Source organism: Myotis brandtii, unplaced genomic scaffold (assembly GCF_000412655.1).
Source record: "Myotis brandtii unplaced genomic scaffold, ASM41265v1 scaffold154, whole genome shotgun sequence".
NCBI classification, from domain to species: Eukaryota; Metazoa; Chordata; class Mammalia; order Chiroptera; family Vespertilionidae; genus Myotis; species Myotis brandtii.
The window spans coordinates 8,287,026-8,310,413 of record NW_005355584.1 but is presented as its reverse complement, the minus strand read 5'-3'; the positions used below and the strand labels follow the sequence as shown (position 1 = coordinate 8,310,413).

Below are 23,388 nucleotides of genomic sequence, written 5' to 3'. Positions count from 1 at the left end.
AATCCAACGTGGAAAACTCCAAACTTGCCTTCCTATTATAAGGTACATCCTGCTAACACCAGGGAAATCTAGAAAGCTATTTTTTAAAAGGGTGTGGGAGAGGGAAGACAGGGTGGAAGAGTGAGTGCAGAGGGTCAGCGGACAGGCTTTCCAGGGTCAGGTCAGTGGAGGGATGTGTGGAACCAGGAACTGCGCACAACCTCTTAGTAAGGACTTCTTGACTGACATTGAGGGTTGGGTTCAAAATCTATGGCATTCGTCAACACTTCACATTTCATTTCACAGAAAGATAATAATGATAGGTAACATTTATTGAGTAGTAAGACACAGAATTAAGCCACATGTCCAGAGTCAAAGAGCTGGTTAGTGGCAATGCCCAGACTATAAGCCAGGAAGTCAACTGCCAGGGTTCGAGTTCTTACCTGAGGTCATAAACTTAAGAAAGGTCACCTATATAACTTTGGATGATTTACCATGCACACACGTTGAATGGATAAATAACAATTTTAGGAATATAATTAGTTTAGAAATAGAATCAAGCAGTCTTTAAAACTAAAATCTAGTTTTTAATATATCTCTTCTAAAATGGAAATAATTTACATAAAACTAGTTTTAAAATACAACACTATGAAATTAAGTACTCTAAAAATAATGCAGATTCCTTTATTTTAAAACGAATCATTAACATAAAAATAAAGAGTGCCAATTGTAAAGTAAATAGATTGAGGAGACATTAAGAGACCCACAATTAACTGTCAAATTATGGGTAAATTATATATCCAGTAATGAAAATTTAAGAGACATATAAAACTGATTAACCAAGAAAAGATACTTTGGGAAATTCTTCTGTATGCACATGTTGTTACATAAATACAGAGAATTCTTATCCTAAATCACCAATCTTTTGGAAAGTCACTTTATGTTAAGTATTAAGCTAAAATGAATGGGCTATTCAGAACTACATGTACTTTCTTGCTGAAAGGAAAAAGCAAGTTCATTAAAGCAGTTGCTCCTTAATCTAGCCTACCTTATTTTTTGGATTGGATGTGTTCATTACACTTCGAGTCTCTTTTCCAGTATAAATGACAACACCTATTACAGTACCTGCAAAAACACGAAAGTGGTCCTTACAGAGATACTTTAAATGGTAAGCACAGAGATAATACTTTCTAATTAAATAATTTGATTGGAAATATTATTACACCATTTAATTTTATATAAATGTATCCAATAGCACATTTGATTGGATTTGTTCAAGAAAACCTAATCTTAACTTTTAAAATAAACTTTGAAAGACTAAAATGATTTCTTAGGCAACACAAATTTACCTGCAGATTACATTAGAATATGTACTAATATTCTTTGAAAACAGAGTGACATTGTTCATTCATTATTGTCTACTAAGATGGTAACTCTAACACTGAAGTTAAATGAAGAGAGGCCACATTCTTAACTGGTCAAAGTCATCATGTGACCTTTTAAACCACGATGGTACCAACTGAACCAGTTTCTGTGAACAAGAGTCTAGGAGTATATTTCACTGTAGAGATTAAAGCCCTAATGTAAGAGCCTCTGCCGATATTTTGGCACATATACAATTAAAACAATAAGAGAAATATTATAAAAATATTTGATATTCAATTTAGATCTTATTAGTTTCTTTTATTCATCTCCTGAAAGTTTGGTTTTCTAATTGTATGTCAAGAAAAAAATGATAATTTTGTGGTCCATCAAACTTAAGACAAAAGAAATCATAAAGTACCCCAGAACAACCTATAGACTGCAGAAGAGGTACAGAGGCAGGCATCCCTGAAATGTCAAGTTGAAACCATGGATGTCTGTTTCTAGAACTGCAGCTGTGCATAATTTAAAATCCTAACTGAAAAATTTGAAGGTAAGAAATATGATTAAAGTAAGAAAGACAGTCAACAACCATTGTAGAATTAACTATGATAATTAAGCCCTGATGTCACATTAAGTTAAGGTGTGGTATTTAGTGAGTCATTAGGCAGGACCCTCTGAGTAAGTGCGATCACAGGATTTCCTGGACATAAAGCACAATGACAGCTCATGTTCCACAAGTCACAGGACAAACTGCCTCCTCCACAGGGCGTTCAGGAAGAGAGCACTAGAGTACTACTAAGCAGTGAAATCTGTAGAGGGGACACATATTTTTTTGTTTTAGAATAAACACCCTCCATACACACCTTTTAAAACTGTGTGTCACTGGAGAAGCTGTGTTCTTGAAAGCAAAGTGAACTCTAAACTGTACAAATGCTATCTTTATATATTATCCTATCCTATATAATAAAAGCCTAGGTGGTGTCATGCCCTCGCGCCACGCCCTGGTGCAACATTGTCACAAGATGGCCGCCACAAGATGGCTGGCAGGGAGGGGCAGTTGGGGGCAAACAGGCCAGCAGGGGAGGGCAGTTGGGGGCGATTAGGCCGGCAGGGGAGGGCAGCTGGGGGTAAACAGGCCAGCAGGGGAGGGCAGTTAGGGGCAATCGGGCTGGCAGGGGAGTGGTTAGGGGGTGATCAGGCAGGCAGGCAGAAGCGGTTAGGGGGCAATCAGGTAGGCAGGCAGGTGAGTGGTTGGGAGCCAGCAGTCCCGGATCGTGAGAGGGATGTCCGACTGCCGGTTTAGGCCCAATCCCTGCAGGCAGTCGGACATCCCCCGAGGGGTCCCAGATTTGAAGAGGGTGCAGGCTGGGCTGAGGGACACCCCCCCCCCATGCACGAATTTCATGTACCGGGCCTCTAGTTATTCAATAAACTTCCTAGACATTCTGTCTGTTAACATATATATAGAAAAATATTAAATTCACAATGATATAATACTTTAAAACTTTCCTAATTTGCCAATTAAGTTGAACTTAATCAAAATATAAAAGTGTCACTAATGTAAAATAAGCATAAAAATAGAACAAGGAAAATTGCAAAATTAATTTATTTCTAATTAATTTATAACAAATAAGTCTCAGAAAAGGCTTGAAAGTTAATCAAGCTAGAAACCACTGTCCTAATGTGCAGGTAGGTGACTAGTGATGTTGACTCCAGGCTGGCATTACACTTTAAAGTGTCCCAGATGAAGTCTGTGAAATGACAAGACCAACAGGAAACACTGCATTCAGACAGATAAAGACTAAAATCAGTATTTGCATGTTAAATATAACATACACAAGAATTTGACAGAATTCCTCGTGCAATTTTATGTACTTAATCTATTAAAGTTTGTTAAAGACTCATGTATTATTTCATTTAATTCTTACTAAAAATGAGTACTTGCTGGAGTCAGAATAATGCATTTTTTTCTGAGTCTCTCATGCATTTTAATTACTAAAATTACTAGTAAGAACAGCATATTTGAAATATCCTCCATTCTCTTTGACAAAAGGTATATATTTATAGGCTAAAAGAATGAGTAAACCTGTACACATGGCCAATCAAAGAAACGTAGGGAAGGGGTTACCTTTTAATTTAAAAATGAGACGTGAGGGGGAAACAAGATATAACACATTCGTCAGACTTAAGGAAAGATTGCATATGTGAAAGACAAGATGTAGGGGAAGAACAAAAGACACAGACTGAGAGAAAGATCAAGCAACCAAAGTCTTTCTTGATCCCAATCACATACCCAGAACCTGCTACACACAGTAAGAAACTAGGGCCCCTATTGCAACCTTAAGGATTGGCTACAATTTATAGATGCTTTCCTGGAGTCAGTCTCAACAAAACCTCACATACAAGCTGCTTGAGCATCCCTGTGTAGGGGGGGGCAGGGAGGGAAGGGGGAGAAGCACCAAGCAGTGGAGACACAGTGGTGACAGTGAACCAGTGACCACTACATACCTGCCAGATATACCCACATGCTCCAATGAAACTAATAAATCAGCCTGAGAAAAGCCACACAAAGACATGATGCAGGGACACAGAGTGTCAGATGGGACCTGCACCAGATCGGGGCTCCGGCAACCGTGCACATCTGGGGAAGACATCAGAGCAACAGAAAGTGTGCAGAATTTCTCCACCTACCTCCCATCCTCTACACTTGCCCATGAGACAGAAGGTTTGAGAAGCTGCAACTCCCATCCCTGTTGTGGATGACGTACCCCATGCTGCAGTGGGTTCTTTGCTGTCCCCACGTCCCGTGTATGCTCAACCAGAAGCTGGTTTGTCCCTGTCCCAGAGCTCGGGGCTGTCCCTCTGGGGCTGTCCTCATGGAGCAGCTTCTCCAGCTACCCTAACCCTAGACAGAGTAACCTACTTCTAGAGCAGGGGCCCCACCAACAATGAATGATAAAGGGTCAGGTTTTATTTTTAAATTATTATGTTGTGAGGACTAGTTCTGTAAAATACCACAACAATAAAGTAACAAAAGAAACAATATAAAAACAAGAAAATATATGCCCCAATTTTTCTAACATTAAATTACTTCATGAGTTGCTATAAAAATTTCCAAATGTTTCATCTCATTTTCTGCATTTATCACAATACTGTCAGCCCTGGCCCTGGGCTTGTCTGAGATGCAGACTCTCAGGCTTGTCTGACACTCACTGAACTGGAGTGTATGTTTAGTAAAGTTTCCATGTTATGCCAGGCATTTTGAGAAACACTTGTTTGGAGTCACTCAAAAACACAAAGCATCACCTATTATGTGAGAATTAACTATAAAAATAGAGCTTATTTCTTACCTGATGCAACAACCGTGCTTGCCCACAATGTATTTTCTATGCTGAGACTCTCATGAATGGGTGGATCACTGTCTTCCTGTTCAGGAAAAGAAAAGGAAAACAATACTAAGTTACCAATATTTGTATTACTCACACTTCAGATATCTATAGCATTAAAAAGAAGTCCACAGCTGGATCCAGTTGACCAGCAGTGAAAGGGCAATGCAAAATAAGATGGAAAAAAGGAATTGAGACAGAGAATTCTGAGATGGAAGAGCAGGAAGAACCAGGAATTTCTCCCCATCTGAACAACAAGTACAGGGCAGAATCTGCCTGATACAACTCTTTTAAATAAAAGTTTGTTATATTTAACTTACATACACAATGAGTGTATTTGATTTAACAGAAGACTTAACTCACCCTGGTAAATGTGCCTTCAAAGCTGTGAATATCCAGCTGTGGCTTCTGAGCATGGACATAAGCACTGATGGAAAACAGGTCCTGGAATTCAGAGTACCTAAATTAGTAACATTAAAATTAAACAAAGTTTCTTTAAAATTTTCAGTTACCAATTAATATTTTTCTATATTATTTACCAAAAGTGATGGTTGATTTTCTTATATTTTGTGTGCCAACATTATGAATTAGGATAGAAGATAACTAAAAGAAACCATTTCTAAGCTCAAGGGAGGTGGGGCAGTTCTCTTGATTCTAACAGAGCACTGCTACCTGATGACAGGTGTGTTTCCAAAGCACTTGTGAGATGCTGATAAGGTACAGAAAGTTTGGTTAATTTTATTAAAACAATAGGAGCTATATTACCGTTAGCAATCTATCTAAAATAAATTTCAGTTTTTTAATGACGCACGATGATTTTTACCGGATCACCAGGAATATACAACATGGAAAGATCCTCATCTGTCTGGACTTGGACAAATCCACACCCCACATCGATTATGACCGCCTGTAAGGCAAAGCTCCAAGCATGCAGATGTGATGCACACCTAAATTCAGACAGGGGCAGGCAAATGAGTGTGTGTGGAGAGTGACCAAATAAGTCTGTGATGACTCAAAAACGCTGGTGCATTTTTCAAATTGATCATGTGGACCCCAACAATAATGCGTAAATTACATCCACTAATGGAGATTACTTGTACTTGCGCTTTTCTTAAGGTAAAGTTTCAACAGTCTTTTAGTTATTGATATTTTAGTGTTGTTTTTTAAATATTTCTAATTGGCTTCAGAAAGCTGGACAAATTCAATACAGAAATTTAAAAATATTGGTCTTTTACTGAAGGGCTGAATTTGACTGGGATGTTGACATTGGTCCATAAACGTGAAGAGTAAGGAGTTCAAGCCTGTCCTTGTCTCGTGCTCCTGTTGGCACTGCTGCCTATAGGCTGCACAGGGCAGTGGTAGTGCCCTGGCCTCGGCCTGCTCCTGTCTGCAGGTCCTGTGTCCTCTCATGAGGACCAGGATTCCTTTTCCATTTTATTAGTACTGTGAGTTATCAGCAGATGTCAGGTAACCTGAAGATAACTGAAAAAGCTCAGGAGAATAAAAAAGAGACTTAAATTATAGGAAAATTCTGTAATAGGACTACAGGTTTGACAGAACAATCTAGAGACTATTAAAAAGATTAATGAAGAGAAAACTAACGACTCAAGCTGCACACCACGTCAAAGCTGCTTGGGGGACAGACAACTCTGCAGCTCTCCAGCTCTGAACTTTTCTGGTCTGCCCTGAGTTGCACCAGTGCCATGCCCTCAACACTCCAGTGTGCTGGACAGACTGTGCTCCCGTCTAGACAGCTCTGGGACTTTCCTTGGTGTGGGGCTGATGCCATATCTGAGCCAGAGCTCTCAGGGCACAGCCTGGAAGTCTCATCACTTGGAACCCTGGACTCACAGACCCTAGATGCCCATACTGAACTCTCATTGTCTGCCAGGAGTGTTTTGACCATGACCCGAGCAATGCCAAACTGAGTGCAGGAATGGCCTTATGGGGACACCTGGGACTGGTGCAGAATTTGAATGCCTGGGAGGGACATAAACCATGAAAACTGGATGCTGGCTGGGCCCTCTGAGCTGACCACAATCAAGGGGCCATCTGAAATTGAGCCACTTTTGCCTCAACATGTGACCCCTGCTCACAGCTGCAAGTGGGAGGCCCATCTTCCAAGGTGTCACTGCTGTCACCTGTATGCTGGCACTCCAGATCAACTGCAGTTCGAAGCAGTTGATCATGAGCCTAACCTGCTTCCCTCACTTTCCTTCTGTTCAAAGGCCTTAGTAAGGCAGCTTTATTACCGAGTGCCACTGTCCCACAGAGGGAATGATCTGTTCTGGGCCACTCCCAAGGTAAATGGAGGGGATGACTGAAAAGACATGGAGTTAGGATTGCTGCCTGACACTCAGTGACGCTGCCAGAGAATACTGGACAGGGCACAGGAAGGAGGCAAGGTCATCCCTAGTCCGGCAGAACTGTCTGCATGCTCTCCCCTCCTGCTGCCTGAGGGAGCTTCTCCCGGGTTTAGAGATCAAAACTCAAAGGGACAGCTGGGTTTTCTCAGGTGGACTTTTGGGTAAATGGGTGCCATTTCAACTGGCTGCATCCAGGACCCATACAGGACACACCTGAGACTAATAGGGCAGGCTGGTCCCACCCAGCTGGGTGAGGTCCTAGAATCCTATATAATAAAAGCCTAGTATGCAAATTAACCGAATGGCAGAACGACTGGTCGCTATGATGTGCACTGACCACCAGGGGGCAGACGCTCAATATAGGAGCTGCCCCCAGCCCGCAGGCCCCAGGCTGGCCAAGGCAGGTGCTAGCGGGGGCCCCCCCTCCATCACCCCACCGGTTGCCCCACAGATCAGCCCTGATCGCCAGCCAGGCCTAGGGACCCTACTTGTGCACAAATTTCGTGCACCAGGCCTCTAGTAACAATATAAATTCCCTGTAAAGATGCCTTGGCCAGCGTCTGAAAATGTGGATTTCAAGAGGGTTCCCAGCATTCCCAGAGAAGAAAGGCTCACTGGGCCTAAACTGTTTATTCGAGCAACATGTTTATGCCGAACACCTGCTTTTCTTCTGGGCAAGCCGAGGTGCCAAGGGACACCCTTCCCCTCGCAGGCAGCACTTCATATGCATCCTCACCACCTGCTGCTGACAGGACTCAACGTGTCCAGTGTGAGTCCACTGGGAACAGCGATCAAAACCACACTCCGGCCTCTGTTCTGGGAGCTGCAGAACAATTCTTCTCCAGCCCCACGCTGTATTCTTATTTCCACGATCATGTCCTTCAATGAGGTCTCACCTCCACTTGATCCTTCTTCGTGGCTTCTTTCAGACTGCAGTGTCCTCTGAGATTTCTCAGAACACACCAGAGATTTGCACAATGCTCTTCTACTCCTGGAATGGTTTTGCAATGCACATGGCCTTTCCATTCCTGCTACTTCTAAACATGTATTCAGGGTCCCTTTGGCCAGGGAGGCAGAATATGCAGGGCTCCCTGCTGTGTACACAGCCTCCCATCAGGGCTGCTCTGGGAGCAGGAGCCTGGCTGCTGGCTGTATGTCATCACTTGCAGAAAACAGACAATGGCCTAAAAATGATATGGCCTCCTCCACTTCCAGGAGTCATGTACTATTTTGCTGTTTACATTTCATTTCTTCCTTTAATCTAGGTGAGAGAGGGATATACACATTTTCAAGTTGCTTAGAGTTCCTGAGAACAACTGTGAAGTAACTGATTATAGTACAGATGATAATCATGACAAGATTCTAATGGGGGCATCTGTTCTGAGGACCCTAATGACTGGAGTCTCAATGCCTCACCCAGTGAGAAGTGTGATGGCAAACGAGGGACAGTGAGATGAAGATCACTGTCCACCACTCTGCCATGGCCTTTAAAGGCAGAACTTCGAGCTTCAAATAGGCGCATGGTCCCTATAAACAACACACACAGCTAGCTCTCACCAAGTGGCTCATTCTAGTGGTGAGATGTGATGAGAAGTGCCGAGTGCCTGGGATGAGAGTGCTCTCCCACGCACTTCCCCTCCTGCTGGCTGAGCCGGCTGGGAGCAGACATTTGGGACAGTGAAAGTCACAAGTGGAGGATGACAGAGCTGTCTTCTCAGCCTGGGACCACTGACCTCTTGGATGTTGGTGAAGGAGAAAAACTTCTCTCTTGATTTGAGGTGGATCAATACAGGAAACAGAAACCACTCCTCAGAGCAGAACGGGATTGAATACATAAAATCAGAGGAGGGAAGAGGACCAATATTAACCTCCAAAAATTACTCACAGAATGTTACCAAAATGATTCTCCATGGAAAACACTGTTGCCACTATCAAGTTCAATACACAGCAACGCTGCCGCAGAGAACCGCCAACGCCAACGGGCAGAAAGCTAACGCATCCCTGTCCCTGACTTACACACTCTCTGGGAAAGCTCCTCACACACCTTCCAGGAGGCCTTGGAGCAGAGATGCTACACCAGCTGAAGGGGGAGTACAGCAGCTCAACACCATGGGTCTGTGACTGCAGCAGAGACTATATATTAACTAATAAAAATTTATTTTCAAGTTAATTAAGTCAAGCTAGTTTACACAAGAAGAAATACATTGTATAGTAATTTTACACTTATGAAAACATGACTAGAATGTTTAACAAGCAGCCAATGATTCCTAGGATAAGGCCAGTTTGAGAATCATTCATCAGTTAAGTATTATACCGTCATAGTAATTTTCAAAAAATAAAACGTTCATATAACAGATTACCTTTGGAGACATGGAAATAAAGAACAAGCTAGCAACCATCCTCACTTCAACATGTGCATGAACATTTAGGGGAATGCATTTCATCTAGTATAGTAGACATCAAATGACTGAATGATGGCACAATAATGAGAATGCCATTCGAAGCTTTTCATGATAATTTAAAAACCATTCTGAAGTTTTCAATCATGTAGGAAAGCCTCTGCTATTAGGTCAAGGGCAACATTTGTTCGCATTACTTAAAGGTCATTAAAATACATCCTTAATCATAACATGTGGTTCATTACAAATAAAATTGCCTTTCGTTCAATAAAACTCATTAAATGTAAATGGTATTGTTTACTGCTATATGGATCCTTTAAAATAAATCAGCAAGTCATGATTTATTGAAAATTACTATGACCTCATTGTTGTTAATAAATTTGCCTGATCACAAAAGCTAGAAACATATTTTCCGAATGTCTAGGGTGCCTGGAATGCGTACCTCCTAGACAGGCGCCTGTGCAGTACCAAGACACAGAGCCAGCACTGCAGGATCTGCAGCACAGCTATATTAAAGGGCTTGTCGAAATTTTAATTCTCTGATCACATTAGGTGCTCTGGGAATGCAACCAAATTAGAGAGGTTATTCTTGATGGTGTCCTCAGTTCATTAAGAAAAGCTCTAAGATCTGTAGGTTCACTTATTCCTTGTGTCACGATGGACACAATGCTCAACTGATGATGTGTCAAATAGCGAAGAACACCAAATATTCCCGAAATCCATTACATTAGAAACAGAAAAGTCAAAATGAGTGACAGTTATGGGCAGCATAAGCTATTAAATGAAAGACTAAATTGCCTTGTCTGTATCCATAATCAAATTACAGCTTTCTTTTCTATGAAGAAAGTTTCTATACATAATCTGCCCAATTATATAAAGCTACACATTTAATCTGATTGATGAGTGAGAAATTCCATTAATTTTTTTTTAATATACTGCTTTTTGGTTTTGCAGTAATATCAAATTTTAAAACTTTTTCATTTACTACACAGTTGTTCAATCCAAATGCTCAATGCCAGTCCCTATCAAAACATATCAACCATAAAAATTTTTAATTAGCATATGACTTACAAACTATAACTTTGTAAATATTTTGAAATTTATGTTTTTGTCAGTAACAAAAATGAAAAAATCTTCATAATACTGAATCTGATAAAATGTCAGTTCCTGTCATCATGAGAATACTAAAAAATACAGATAATTACAGTGTAAGTTCAACTACTTTCTTAAGATATAATTTACATGCAATAAATTGCGCATGTTTGAAGTATACAACTTCATGCATTTTAACACATGTATATGCTTATGACATCGTCACCATCAAGCTATGGGTCATTTCTATCCCCCTGGTCAGGCCTCCCTGCCCTGCTCCCAGCTTTCATCACCCAAGTTATGGGACATTTCTATCTCCCTTCATCAGGCTTCCCTACCCTGCTCCCAGCCTCCATCACCCAAGCTGTGGGACATTTCTATCTCTCCTCTGCAGGCCTCCCTGCCCTGCTCTCAGCCCCCATCACCCAAAATGTGGGACATTTCTATCTCCCCTCTGCAGGCCTCCCTGCCCGCTCTCAGCCTCCATCACCACTGCCCCACTTCCCTAGAATTCTTAATAATGCAACCACACCCTACATGCTTTTGTTTGCTTGGCTTATGTTTGGCTTTCTTTAAAACAAAGTTTTTTCTAATACAGTGTTTTAACCCTGCACTTTATCTTCTATCACTCTTAAATCTACTATAAATGATTATTTAATGCAACTCTTTCCAAGTATCCACTCCAGTGACTCTAGAAATCCTGGAAGTGGGGCTGCCATCCAAGAATGACAGCCAACTGAAATCCTTCCAGTCATTTAGGATTCATGATCTTTCCTTCCCCTTTAACCCTGGAGAGATTACTTGAGGATGCTTGCTAGAAAAAAGAAGAAAGGACACAAAGAGTAAATACTCTGCAACCGAGCAAAATAGCACCACCCCAACAACTGGCTCAATGCTATAGAAAATCAGCAGGCTGCAAGAATGTCTAATGACAAGAACCAATTCATTTTAGCAAATAGTACGAGAACTCAGCTGGATGCTTAAGTAGTAAGGTGATGGCACATGGGAAAATTTTTTAAGCACACATGGAACACTGGCCCAGAGACCATCTGTGGGGCAAAATCACAAGTCAATACAGATAAGAGGACTGAGATAGAACTGAATACATTCTGTTAACACAACAGAATTAAATAACAAATAAATTATCAGACATTAAGAAAATCCCCAAATATTTGGAAAATAAACAATATCCTTTCAAGTAAATGAGGGGTGAAAGAAGAAATCATAAAGAAATTAGAAACATTTTAAACTAAATGATAATGAGAGTGCAGTCTATAAAAATCTATGTGACACAGGCTAGGTAATACTTAGGAGATCTATAGCTCTAAACGTTTCTGCCAGAAAAGACTAAGGTACAAAATCAAGAGTCTAAACTTCTTTAAAAAGTTAAGCAAGAAAATTAAACACAAACTAAGTAGGATGAAGAAAATGAAGATAACAGAAATCAGTAACACTGAAAATAAACAGACAATAATCAATCAAACCAAAAGCAAGTTCTTTGAAATGATCACTAAAATTGATGAACCTCTGGCTAGACTGACCAAGAAAAAAGAGATGTATATTACCAATATTGAGAATGAACGAGGTCTTAAGATCAACAACTACTAAAAACAATAATCAAATATTATGAATTTTATGCCATTAAATTTGGCAACTTATATGAAACAAATAAATTCATTAAAAAATACAAATTTCCAATGAACAGAACATTTGATGAACTCTATTATCTAATTCAGAAAGTTAATCACAATTAAATACTTTCCCACAAAGTATGCTCTGAGCCCAGAGAGTTTCAAGGGTGAATTTGTTCAATATTTAAAAAGAAATAACAATACTATTATACAAGTACTTCAAAAAAAATACAGGAGACAAAAAGACTTCCTAACTCATTTAATGAGGCCAGCGTACCCCTACATATCAAAGCAAAAACATTAAAACAAATACAACACAGACAAATATCCCTCATGAACATAGGCATAAAAAAATCCTTCATAAAATATCAGCAAGTCAAATACTGCAATATATGAAAAGGACACGGAGCATGATCAAATGAATTTCAATAGAGGGACCACCTAACGTATAAGCAACCGAAAACACCCACAGAATAAACTATTCCTGAGTCTTAAACATGTGAACATAACAGCCCAGGACACAGGGGAATGAGGAAGGTTCGTGCTGAACACGGTGATGAACTGTTAACTGGACGCGACACAAGTAGGTTTTTCTATCCAAAGCCAACCAACCTAAGGAAAGGGACCAAATCCATGGTATCCAATTCTCTCCCCTCAGAGCAGGGTGGGGAACGTCTGGCCCAAGGGCCACATAAGGCCTGCGAAATCATTTTGTCTGGCTCCACCAAGGCATTAAGGGTGAGTTCATTAAATGTTTGACCAAATATAGCAGGCTAACTTTTAAGTTGATAAGTTTCTATGGCCCGAGAATGATGTTATAAATATCCAAACAGCCCTTGTCAGAAAAAAGGTTCCCCACTTCTACCTCAGAGATTCTCAATCTTTCTTCATTGTCCATTGAATATCAGCGAATCATATAAAATGAAACTTCTCTCAATCAGATAAATACTACATATAACACAAAGTAAGCACCAAATGGCCACAACTGTGTTATTTTTTGTAATTGATTTTTTTAGAAAGAAAGAAGAGAGAGAGAGAGAGAGACCGGGGACCGAACCCGAAACCGAGGTATGTGCCCTAACCAGGAATCTAACCAGCCACCTTTCGGTATAATGGATGATGCTCCAACCAACTGAGCCGCACTGGCCAGGGCACCAAAACTGTGATTTTATTTCAATGGACCACTGAACCCTCACCAAAGCTCTCCATTTCAAAGATTACTGGACAGAGAGGGTTTAAAAATAAAAACAAAAAGGGTGAGAAAGAAAGAAAACCTCAGTGTCCAGTTGGTAGGAACATTCAAAACTATACCTCAACAGGTTATATGCTAAGATACCACAGAAATTATTTTGGCATAGTTTTCAATGTCCTTCATTAGTAGTAAATATTATTTTTTAAGATTATCGATGCATTCAATACATTAGTTGGTACAAACAGAAATTCACTAAACATAAATGATGGGGTAACTGCAGTGGTGCTCACCCCCAGAGCTGGCAGCCTCTGTGTGCAGCTCACCGCCACTCTCAGCTTCCAGTCAGTTTCGCCATCTAGTTGATCCGTTCGAATAAAACATGAACCTTAGAATTAGAAAAGAAAAATTTCTGAGTTAGTTACTTTAAAAACTAAAATTCTACAACACAGTCAGATCCAAAACAATATCCAAAGAAATTCCCATAAACAAAATTCTTTATTTGATTCCCAAAAGGAGTTTGCTGAAAAGATACAGATGATTAACTATTTGCTCCTTATCTCCTATTTGACGTTCTTGGCTATTAAGGTTTAAGATTAATAGCACTTTATTTTAGAAAGACCACACTGATCATTTCTACCTTTGATTCATGTTCTGATAACTAAACAATAAGTAAATACTCAAAAATATCCAAGAATGTGTGATATGACTTTGATAATAAAATGTCTGAGGTACCATTAGAAAACACACATTCCTCATCATAAAGGCACAGTTAAAATGCCAAAACCCTGGCCAGACCTACTGTCATACTGATAACCCTATCAAATCTTATGAAAAAATATTAAATTTCAACAATCCTATCCTTTGACCATGCTATCACGCCATTTCTCAGAACCCACCCTAAGACAGACTAGCACATTTTGTATGCACAGAATGACATACACAGATGACAATCATGTGATGTTATTTCTCAAATTTGGGGAAATATTTAAGGTAGAGAAATAAGAACATCTCTTCACACAGCTTAGTCCACTACACCTAACACACATTCTAAAACTAACATGGAACTGTGCCAACCCCATCTATACCAGCCTCGTGTTCACTTAAACTGCAGAAGAAAGGGCCCCTGCACACCATGGGCATTCTCTGCTCTCTCACGTGGCAAAAATACCAGACACCAGCCAATGTTCTTTCTGCTAATCACAACCACCAGCAATTCAGTGCCAAAAGTGTGCCCCTTGAGATCCCTTCACCATTAACTTTTACCCTTTAACCAGCCTATGCCAGGGGCATCACCATCGCCAGCATGAATCCCGGAGAGTCACAGAGAACAGCTCACCTTCCTCAGGCACAACAGGATTGATTTTCCAATTGCCCAGTTTATCAACTGAAGATATATCTACAAGAATATCATCTGAATATTTGCATGATTACCTCATAGCCTGTGTGTGTGATCTGATATAAAACATAAAAGTAAAAGGGACTGGATTTCAAAGTCTGACTGACACTTTGAAACATCAGTGCCAGAGTTCTGCTCCAGGTTTGTTTTCTAATACATAAAATAAGAAAAGGTGAGACTCTCTAGAGTTTCTTAAATTTTAAACATTCTGTGTTTCTAAAGGTGAAAGCTTTTCTAGCTAGATTGCTATAACTTATGAAACACTGGAAACAATACAGTTGCCTTTCTTTGCTTCATGTTAAATAATTATGTGCTATTTTAAAAATTTACAGGAAATTGACATTTATTTTCCGTTACAGTAAACATTACTAATGATGAAGTAACTGATATGACTTAAAGAGAGAAGGAGCTGCATAAGTATGGCCAAGTGGACTTATCTTACATGAACTATATCTACTAATTTTTTTAATAGCAAGCATGAGCTTCAACTGATGCCAGTTAAGGCTCAGCAAAAATCAATTATTAAATTGGTCTGCTTATATCCTATTACAGTCTTATTATGAATGCTTGATTTTATTTTGTATAATTGACAAGAGCTGACAGGTCTAATGACAATAAAATTGAGATCTACCAGTATATGTGTCACATAGGAGAGCCACACCAGGTGGTAACAAAGGAACTGCTGGGACTTTGTGAGAAGCAGTACAAGTCTGTCATATTCTGTATAAGTCACCCTGTAATATCAGCAGACTACCTGCAACAGTTCATGAATCCAATAGCTCTGAAAGAAATGGGCTACAGTATGTGCCCAACAAAAGAAAAATAGACATTGACTTTGCATATATAATAGCAGATCGTTTGCCATCAAACTTAATTTCTAAATCATTTATATGACTTAATGACTCTGCATGAAATTTTTAAGCTGGTGGCAAGATGAATAGCACCACGGAGAGAACATGGATGAGTACAGTGTCATTTACCTGCCCCTCACCCCACAACAAGTGACAGCTGAGCTATTGTAATATGTCCCCAGCACTTAAACTATAATGTCATCACTTAGGAGACAAGTGAAAAAGATATTGGCATTTATAAGAGATTGATGAAAATTAGTTCTCAAGCATTAATTTCTCTTAATACCACTAAAAGAACTGTGTGCATTCAGGAGATATTTGATCTGAATTAAGAAACGGATGAAGCAATTGATTAATTGGAATTTAAGCCATCAGTCACCAGATCCATCAACAGCTTCATTTACATTCTAAACAATCAGCTGACGGCCCAATAGAATACCCTGTATTAATACACAGTCAATATGATGCCACGAAGAGACTTGCAGAGCTGTATTGACAAACGCCCCATGGCTATTGTCCAGGCTCGAACAGCTGCATAGATTTAGGACTTTCATGTTGGCTTGGGCTTAAAGATTTCTATTATAACAGACAATGTATTATCAGGTTTTTCTGAACAAAAACTGAAAAGTACTGAAATAATATTAGCAGTGATAGTAGACACACACAAAATTCTAAATATGTGTACTTTTGAAAATTAGGCAATTAAGACACTCAAAACAATTACTTAAGAGTCATATAAACAGAATTCCCAAAGCTAAAAATCCTTGACTGAAAGCAAGTTTTGTACAAATTCTATACAGCAGGGAAGCTTTTGGTCCAGTCTACAAAGTAAAGAAAACTAGCATGAAACAGATATCAGACATTTGAAAGTTTGCATATGAGTAATTAGTAATTATTTTTGTAATTTGAGATAAAGAAAGAAGAAAACTGAGGAATATAATAGAATCATAGGCTAAAACAAGTAAGGTCCTAAACTCAGTTCCATTAATAACCTTCCAAAAATATATAAAACAATAAAAAATTAGAATACATGTATATTCTGTACGTTTTTTGTGGGGAACAAGGAAATAATTTTTAAGATACTCAAAGAGATCCTTGACCTCCAAAATATTAAGTATCCTTACACTACACAGTAACTGTCCCTATACCATGAAATATAACGCAAAATTAAAGAAAAATAAAAGAACTCTTTGAAACATCATCAATTTGGACAGAATGCTATTAATCTGGAATTAACACAGCGGAGTATCTCCCTTGCCCAATGTGCTATTTCTATTTCTGTCTTGCTGTCTTACTACTGCATAACAATGACACAGTTTAAAAAGATTATTAAGACGCCTAAGAAGAATTTTCAAAACTGCTATTAGTAATATAATCTTTAGTGAAGAATTTATGTTCTCCCTCAGATTCCTCCTCTGAAAAATGGACATTTCTATTTTCCAGTTATAAAATGCTGAATTTTCTTCATTTTTTATCTCCTAACACAATCTATATACTGCACTTCTTTTAAGTTGATCATCTAAAACCATTTCCATATTTAGGGTAATATTCTTAATCTTATATATATTTCCAATACAGTCATTAAAAGAACAATTAATTAAAAAGCATCTTCCAAATGGAAACATTTTTGTTATTCATTATAATGAATATATTTAGAAACAAAGACAAATCATAAATAAGTAGGTGATGTCAGCAGGGATGGCAGTGTAAAAAAATCTCTGAAAATCCATTTCTCCACAACAACATGAGAACATTAGCAAAAACTGTTAAAAGTAACTTATTCAGAACTCCAGAATATAATAAAAAATTTGCAACAATCTCAGGTGCATTTATTCAAGAAACACAGCTAAATCTAGCTAAGAGTGAGCTGTGTTTTGACTTGCCCTGTTCCCAACATTCTGCCCCATCTCCACAGCTCCACAGTACTGAGAAAACCAATAATCTAGCAGCCACTGAGTGGCCCAAACCCAACTCAGGGGTCCCCAAACCCCATGACCAGAGAACTGTGACCACCTGACAGGATTTGACCTGATGCAGAGGTCATTCACTGAAAACAGTGTTTTCCCTGGGATGTTTGTAAAAAACAATTGCTTAATGTCATTGCTGCCTCAGGTGGTCATAAAGCTGGGGTAACAAGCTGAACAAAAAAAGTTAGAAAATCAGATGACAGAAAGAGGCTTTGAAAAGCTCTAACACATTTCTGGGAGCCTAGAAGGCCATCTGCCCAGGCAGGGCTGCCTGCATGCCCCGGAAGGCCTAAGAGGCCCTCATCTCTCATGGCTGAGCTGGAGGCTCTATAAAAAACAAGAAGTGAAGGGAAAGGCAAAGCTGTGACCTGCCTGCTACAGGACTGCAGGTGTTAAGAGAACACTAGCTATTTTACAAGATAAACCTCGAACATGGGAACTTCAAGAATATTTCTCTCGCACAGAGTCCATTACCAGATGTGGACTCTGGTAAGGAGAGTGGACTCTGTTCCACAGTCATTCAGGAACCTAAGCTGAGGAATGTTCTGCTGTTTCAACAGGCAGCTTTTAAGGTTATCCTAGTCATGCATTATTGTGGGCCCAGTCGTGCAGAGAGGAGAAGAGCAGGTGGCTACAAGAGGTAAAGGCCAAGGCCAACCCTCAGGACATGACCTCACCTACCTGGACAGGAAAAGGAGTCCAACTGTATTTCCAAGAGGAAAGGAAAATGGACTGGAAATGTAGCTTTCCAGTCTCTACTCCTTTGGGAAAACAAAACCTCCCATTAAGTCTCACACAATAAAGTAAATGTGCCAAGTATACCGAGTTCGCTTGATTATTAGGTGTAGCTGAGCTATTAAAGGCAGCCTCACCTTGCAATATGAGTAACATAGCTACAGTTGATAAAAGAAGAAAATTTTTTTCCTCTTTCTCATGACTTAAAATGCCATGTTAAGAAAACTCTGTTTATAAATGGAAAAAATTAAATCAGCAACTCTAAATACAGAGATCATGAGTCCTAAGGGGAGCAATTTGGCTTTGCTCTCTTTTATATCCTAAGCACCACATAGTGCCTGAAATATAGTAAGTGGTAAGTAAATGTTTGCTGAATTAATAAAATTGCAAACGCAGAATAGCAATAAAATTTCCAATAACATCATCTAATTATTTAGATACCAATATAGACATGAATGACAGCACTCATTTGATATATAGATTCTGAAAGGATTATATTTTTTAAACAAACATATTATACAGTAAAATCATTGTTTTAAATATCAAAAGTTAAATGTAATTTAGAAATTAATGAATTAAATGATTTATTATTCAAAGAAAAATTGGTATATTTTTCCTTTTAAAATGAAAATTAAACTGCCAAAATACCAAATCATCAACAATGTAAATAAAAATACCTGCTTTTTCTGAAGTCCTAAGAAATACCATGTCCGATGGAATTCTTTGATTCTGTAGAGAGTAATATAAAATGTTAATTAATTACCTATATGCAGTTTATAAATGAACACAACTCCATTCTAAAATAGAAATAGTAAAGTAATGAAAAAGATTAAATTAAAATTTATGTTGAAGCAATTCACATTTATAATTTGTATTTAAAAAGTGAATATTTTGATTTATATTTTAGTTGGACTTCTAAGATTTTTCCCCCATTAATGTACCATATAAATGGTATTAGTGATGGCTTGAAAACTGCTCCATTTCTGAGAAATGTTAAATATTGCCATTTCTGTGGCCTCTGTTGTACCTTAACTCATAATACAGAAGTTATTACCTTAACTCATAATACAGAAGTTATTACCTTATAAAAAAAAATTGTATCTTCCCTATTAGAGTAAATGACCCAAGAAAGCGGGGACAACGTTCTTACAATGCCTCATACAAAACAGAGCATATCATAAATAAAACACTAAATAAATTTTAAATGAATGAATAAATGTAAAACTGAATAACCAAAAATAAATTCCACAAATTTGAAGAGGTGTTCTTTTATAAAGCAGAAAAGGAAAAATAACTCAAACGTACTGTATGGCACATAAGAACTTTTATAAGTTACTAGTCATACATTTATTTAATCATTATTACTAATAACTCGATCAAGCTAAAGAAAAAATAATAATAAGAATACTCATAATTTCATGAATTATTTATATTTTTTGAGACCTCATAAAGATTTTCCTACATATGATATAAGAAATGGATTATTTGTCAGTCAGCAGGCAATAAAAACAAATATAAGTTGAAAAATATGTTGTAGGATAGAGCTACTTCTTTCTAACATGAAGAAAGAAGGGCAATTATTAAGATCTAAAGAGCTCCTAGGACCTAGGTCAAGGAAGAAATCACAATGGAAATTAGAAAATATTTTTAATTAAAGAGTAATAAAATCTCAACACATCAAAACATGTGGAACACAGCCAAAGTCAGGAAAGTGTGAAGAGGAAAATGTATACAAGTAAATGCACACAATCAAACAGGGAGGTTAAAAACACAGGGTCAAAGAGTTAAATATCCATTTGAAAGCAGAAAAAAAAACAGCCAATGAGCCACAGAGAAAGTACAAGGATGTAAACAAATATAAGAATAAAAATGAATGACACAGAAAACAAATATATGTATATATACCTACATACATATATTCATATATGATAGATCCTCCCTTCCCCCAACTGGTGGGTGGAGTATGACGTAACCTGCAGCCCAGAAATACCTGAGTGACTAACCATGTACCTTATATGGACTATACATTGAACCACCAATCAACACCTGCCAAATACCCTAAGCCCTTGTCCCTAAGTACCAGAGTGCCTAACTATGTACCTTATATGGACCTTACGTTAAGCCACCAATCAGCGCGCACCGAGTACACTGAGCCCCCATTCCTTCCCATTCCTCCCCTCAAAAGGTGTGCTCAGCTCTGCATGGGTTGCTGTTCTCCCATTGCGAGACAGCCCAGCAGGTCTTTCTCCTAAAAAAGCCTGTAATCCTGATTTTCAGCTCCCGATTGGTCTTTCATTCTGGTGCCAAAATCCGGGAGGGGCAAACAGGAACGTGGATGATCCCTGGACCATATCCCAAGCCTTTCAGGGCTAACTTCCTGACTTTGCTGGGTGGTGCGGTTCTGGGTTGATTGGCCCATCCTGGTCCCCCTTTGAACCCTGCCGAACCAGGACCCGTGGGGATCTCTTCACCTCCCGCCCTCCAGTAGGCCTTCAGACCCAACTAACCCTCCCTTCCCCTCTTTTTTTTTTTTTTCTTGCTCCCTGTGACCTAGAGGGGCATTAGGGTCTCAGAGTTTCCCATCTACTCGACTACTCGTTCTATGAAAGCCCAGGCGCCTGGCCGGGAATTCTCTTCTACTCCATGGGAAAGGTGTCTCAGGGTGACGCTCTCGGAACCTTTTCTCGGCTCGCTCTCTCTCTACAGGTTGGTTGAGGGAACAGGAGGACGCTCCTTGTTCCTTCCCCAATTTCTGATAGCCCTTCCCTCCTGTCATGGGGACCTCTCAGTCCAAACCCCCTCAAAACACACCCTTAGGGTGTCTCCTCGTCAATCTCTCAACCCTTGGTCTTTCTTACATCAAACAACCCAGCGGTTCTCAACCTGTGGGTCGAGACCCCTTTGGCAGTCGAACGACCCTTTCACAGGGGTCGCCTAAGACCATCCTGCATATCAGATATTTACATTACGATTCGTAACAGTAGCAACATTACAGTTATGAAGTAGCAATGAAAATAATTTTATGGTTGGGTCACAACATGAGGAACTGTATTTAAAGGGCCAGAAGGTTGAGAACCACTGAAACCAAAGCAGCTCATTTTTTTCTGTAACACTGCCTGGCCACAATATAAATTCAACAATGGCTCTCAGGGCCCGAAAACGGCACTTTCGATTTCAATATCCTTTGAGGCCTAGATAATTTTTGCCACCAGACAGGGAAAGCCTCTGAAATCCCCTACGTACAGGCTTTCTTTTCCCTCCGCTCCCGCGCCTTGCTTTACTCCTCATGTTCCACTCATCAGATCCTCCTCGCAAAGTCCTCTTCACCCCCTCAAACTGGTCCTCAGCCCCTTTCTTTGTCTTCTGACTCTTTCGACCCAGCTGATCATTCCTCTCCACCTCGCCAGCCCCAGCAACCCCCTTACAACCCTGCCACGAAACCTGCACCCCACACTCTACCCTCTGAGAACTCTAACTGCCTGCCTTCTCTTGTGCGCTCTCCACCGAATCTCCGCCCCCTCCCCCCCTCCCGTGACTGCCAGCAATGGAATTCACAAGTGGCTGGCCAGTTCCCTTTGCGCGAGATTGCAGGAGGGGAGGGTATTATCCAGGTAGCCATTCCCTTCTCACTTTCTGATCTTTCTCAAATTGAAAAACTCCTTGGCTCTTTCTCTTCAGATCCTCTTAACCAGCATCCGCCTTCTCCCCAGTCCCTGAGAGCCCAAATCCTGAGAACATGAGCTCCAAAACAGCCTTTCCCATCTAACACTCATTCTCAGGCCACCCAAAGACTGCCTTCCTCAACAGCCTCTTCTATTCCCGAATCCATTCTACCCCTGAGGGAGGCAGTAGGAACTGAGGGCATAGTCTGAGTCCATGTCCCATTCTCTATGTCCAGCTCCACTTCCCCAGAGGGAGCCCTTCTTCTAAACACCCATTTTATATCCCAATCAGCCCCTGACATATGCCGCAAACTTCAAAAAATAGATACAGGTCCACAAACCCCTCAAAAGGCCTCGTTAACCTGACCTTTAAGGTCTTTAATAATAGAGACGAGGAGACCCAAATCCAAAAACAAAGGCAAGATCAGGCCAGGCTGAGGCCCAGAAGGAGGCCTTACAGCTCCTAGCCACCACTCTCATAAACCCCAAATGAAGTGCTGGTCCTCCAATTGCAGGGAAGTCAGGAGCTAAGCCTCCTCTGGGCCCATGCTTCAAATGCAGCAAGGAAAGACACTGAGCAAGTCCTGCTCAAACCCGAGACCCCCGCCAGGGCCCTGCCCAAGGTGTAGAAGGGAAGGCCACTGGAAATCAGACTGTAGTCTGGCCCCTCCAGTTCAGGCCTCAGCCAGTCCAGCATGGTCACCCTCTGGATCCGGTTTGGAGCTCCCAGACCTCCTGGGACTGGCCACTGAAGAAGCTGCCCAGGCCCTGACAGGGCCCCACAGACTTACATCACCAGGACAGAGCCTCGGGTAACGACTGTGGTGGCAGGTAAGCCGATCTCCTTTTTAATTGACACGGGGACCACTTATTCTGCCCTCTCCGAATTCACTGGGACCCTTGTCTACTCCTCAGTCTCTAATATGGGGGTTGACAGATTAGTTTTACAGCCATTAGCCACCTCACCTCTACACTGCATCTTACTAAATTCCCCAATTCACTCTTTTCTCATTCTACCTCGGTGCCCAGCCAGGGCTAGCATGTATTCCCTCATAAAGCCCAGTTGTCCCAAACCACAGTCACCTACCTCAGTTTCACTCTCTCACCCCACAAGGCCAAGCCATTCCTTGGACTGTAAACGCCTAATCTCCTTATCTCCTCTATGACTGTCCCCTTCTCTGAACAAGAAATCTTTTCCTTTCTCAGGCTCACTGGGTACTCTCGCCTCCAGGTTCACAACTTTAGTCTTCTTGCAAAGCTGGAGGCCTAGATAATTGACATGACATGGTGAAGGGACCCCCTCACTGAGCCTTTAGATCCCAAGGCCAACATTCTCACCCCTTTAATGCTCTGAAAACTGCTCTGAC

The 23,388-nt window shown here is 40.1% G+C and overlaps 1 protein-coding gene across 4 annotated transcripts in view; it reads right to left on the bottom strand.

Moving 5' to 3' along the window:
• ATP9B (ATPase, class II, type 9B) overlaps nt 1-23,388 on the bottom strand; it is a 138,835-nt gene that overhangs the window by 75,605 nt on the left and 39,842 nt on the right. For all 4 annotated transcript variants that reach the window (XM_014535913.1, XM_014535914.1, XM_014535915.1 and 1 more), the window contains 5 exons: nt 19,037-19,088; nt 13,701-13,795; nt 5,094-5,174; nt 4,695-4,770; nt 1,028-1,104 (listed from right to left, as the gene is read on the bottom strand). In XM_014535913.1, coding sequence (XP_014391399.1) covers nt 1,028-1,104; nt 4,695-4,770; nt 5,094-5,174; nt 13,701-13,795; nt 19,037-19,088 — 381 coding nt within the window. The remainder of the gene's footprint in view (nt 1-1,027; nt 1,105-4,694; nt 4,771-5,093; nt 5,175-13,700; nt 13,796-19,036; nt 19,089-23,388) is intronic.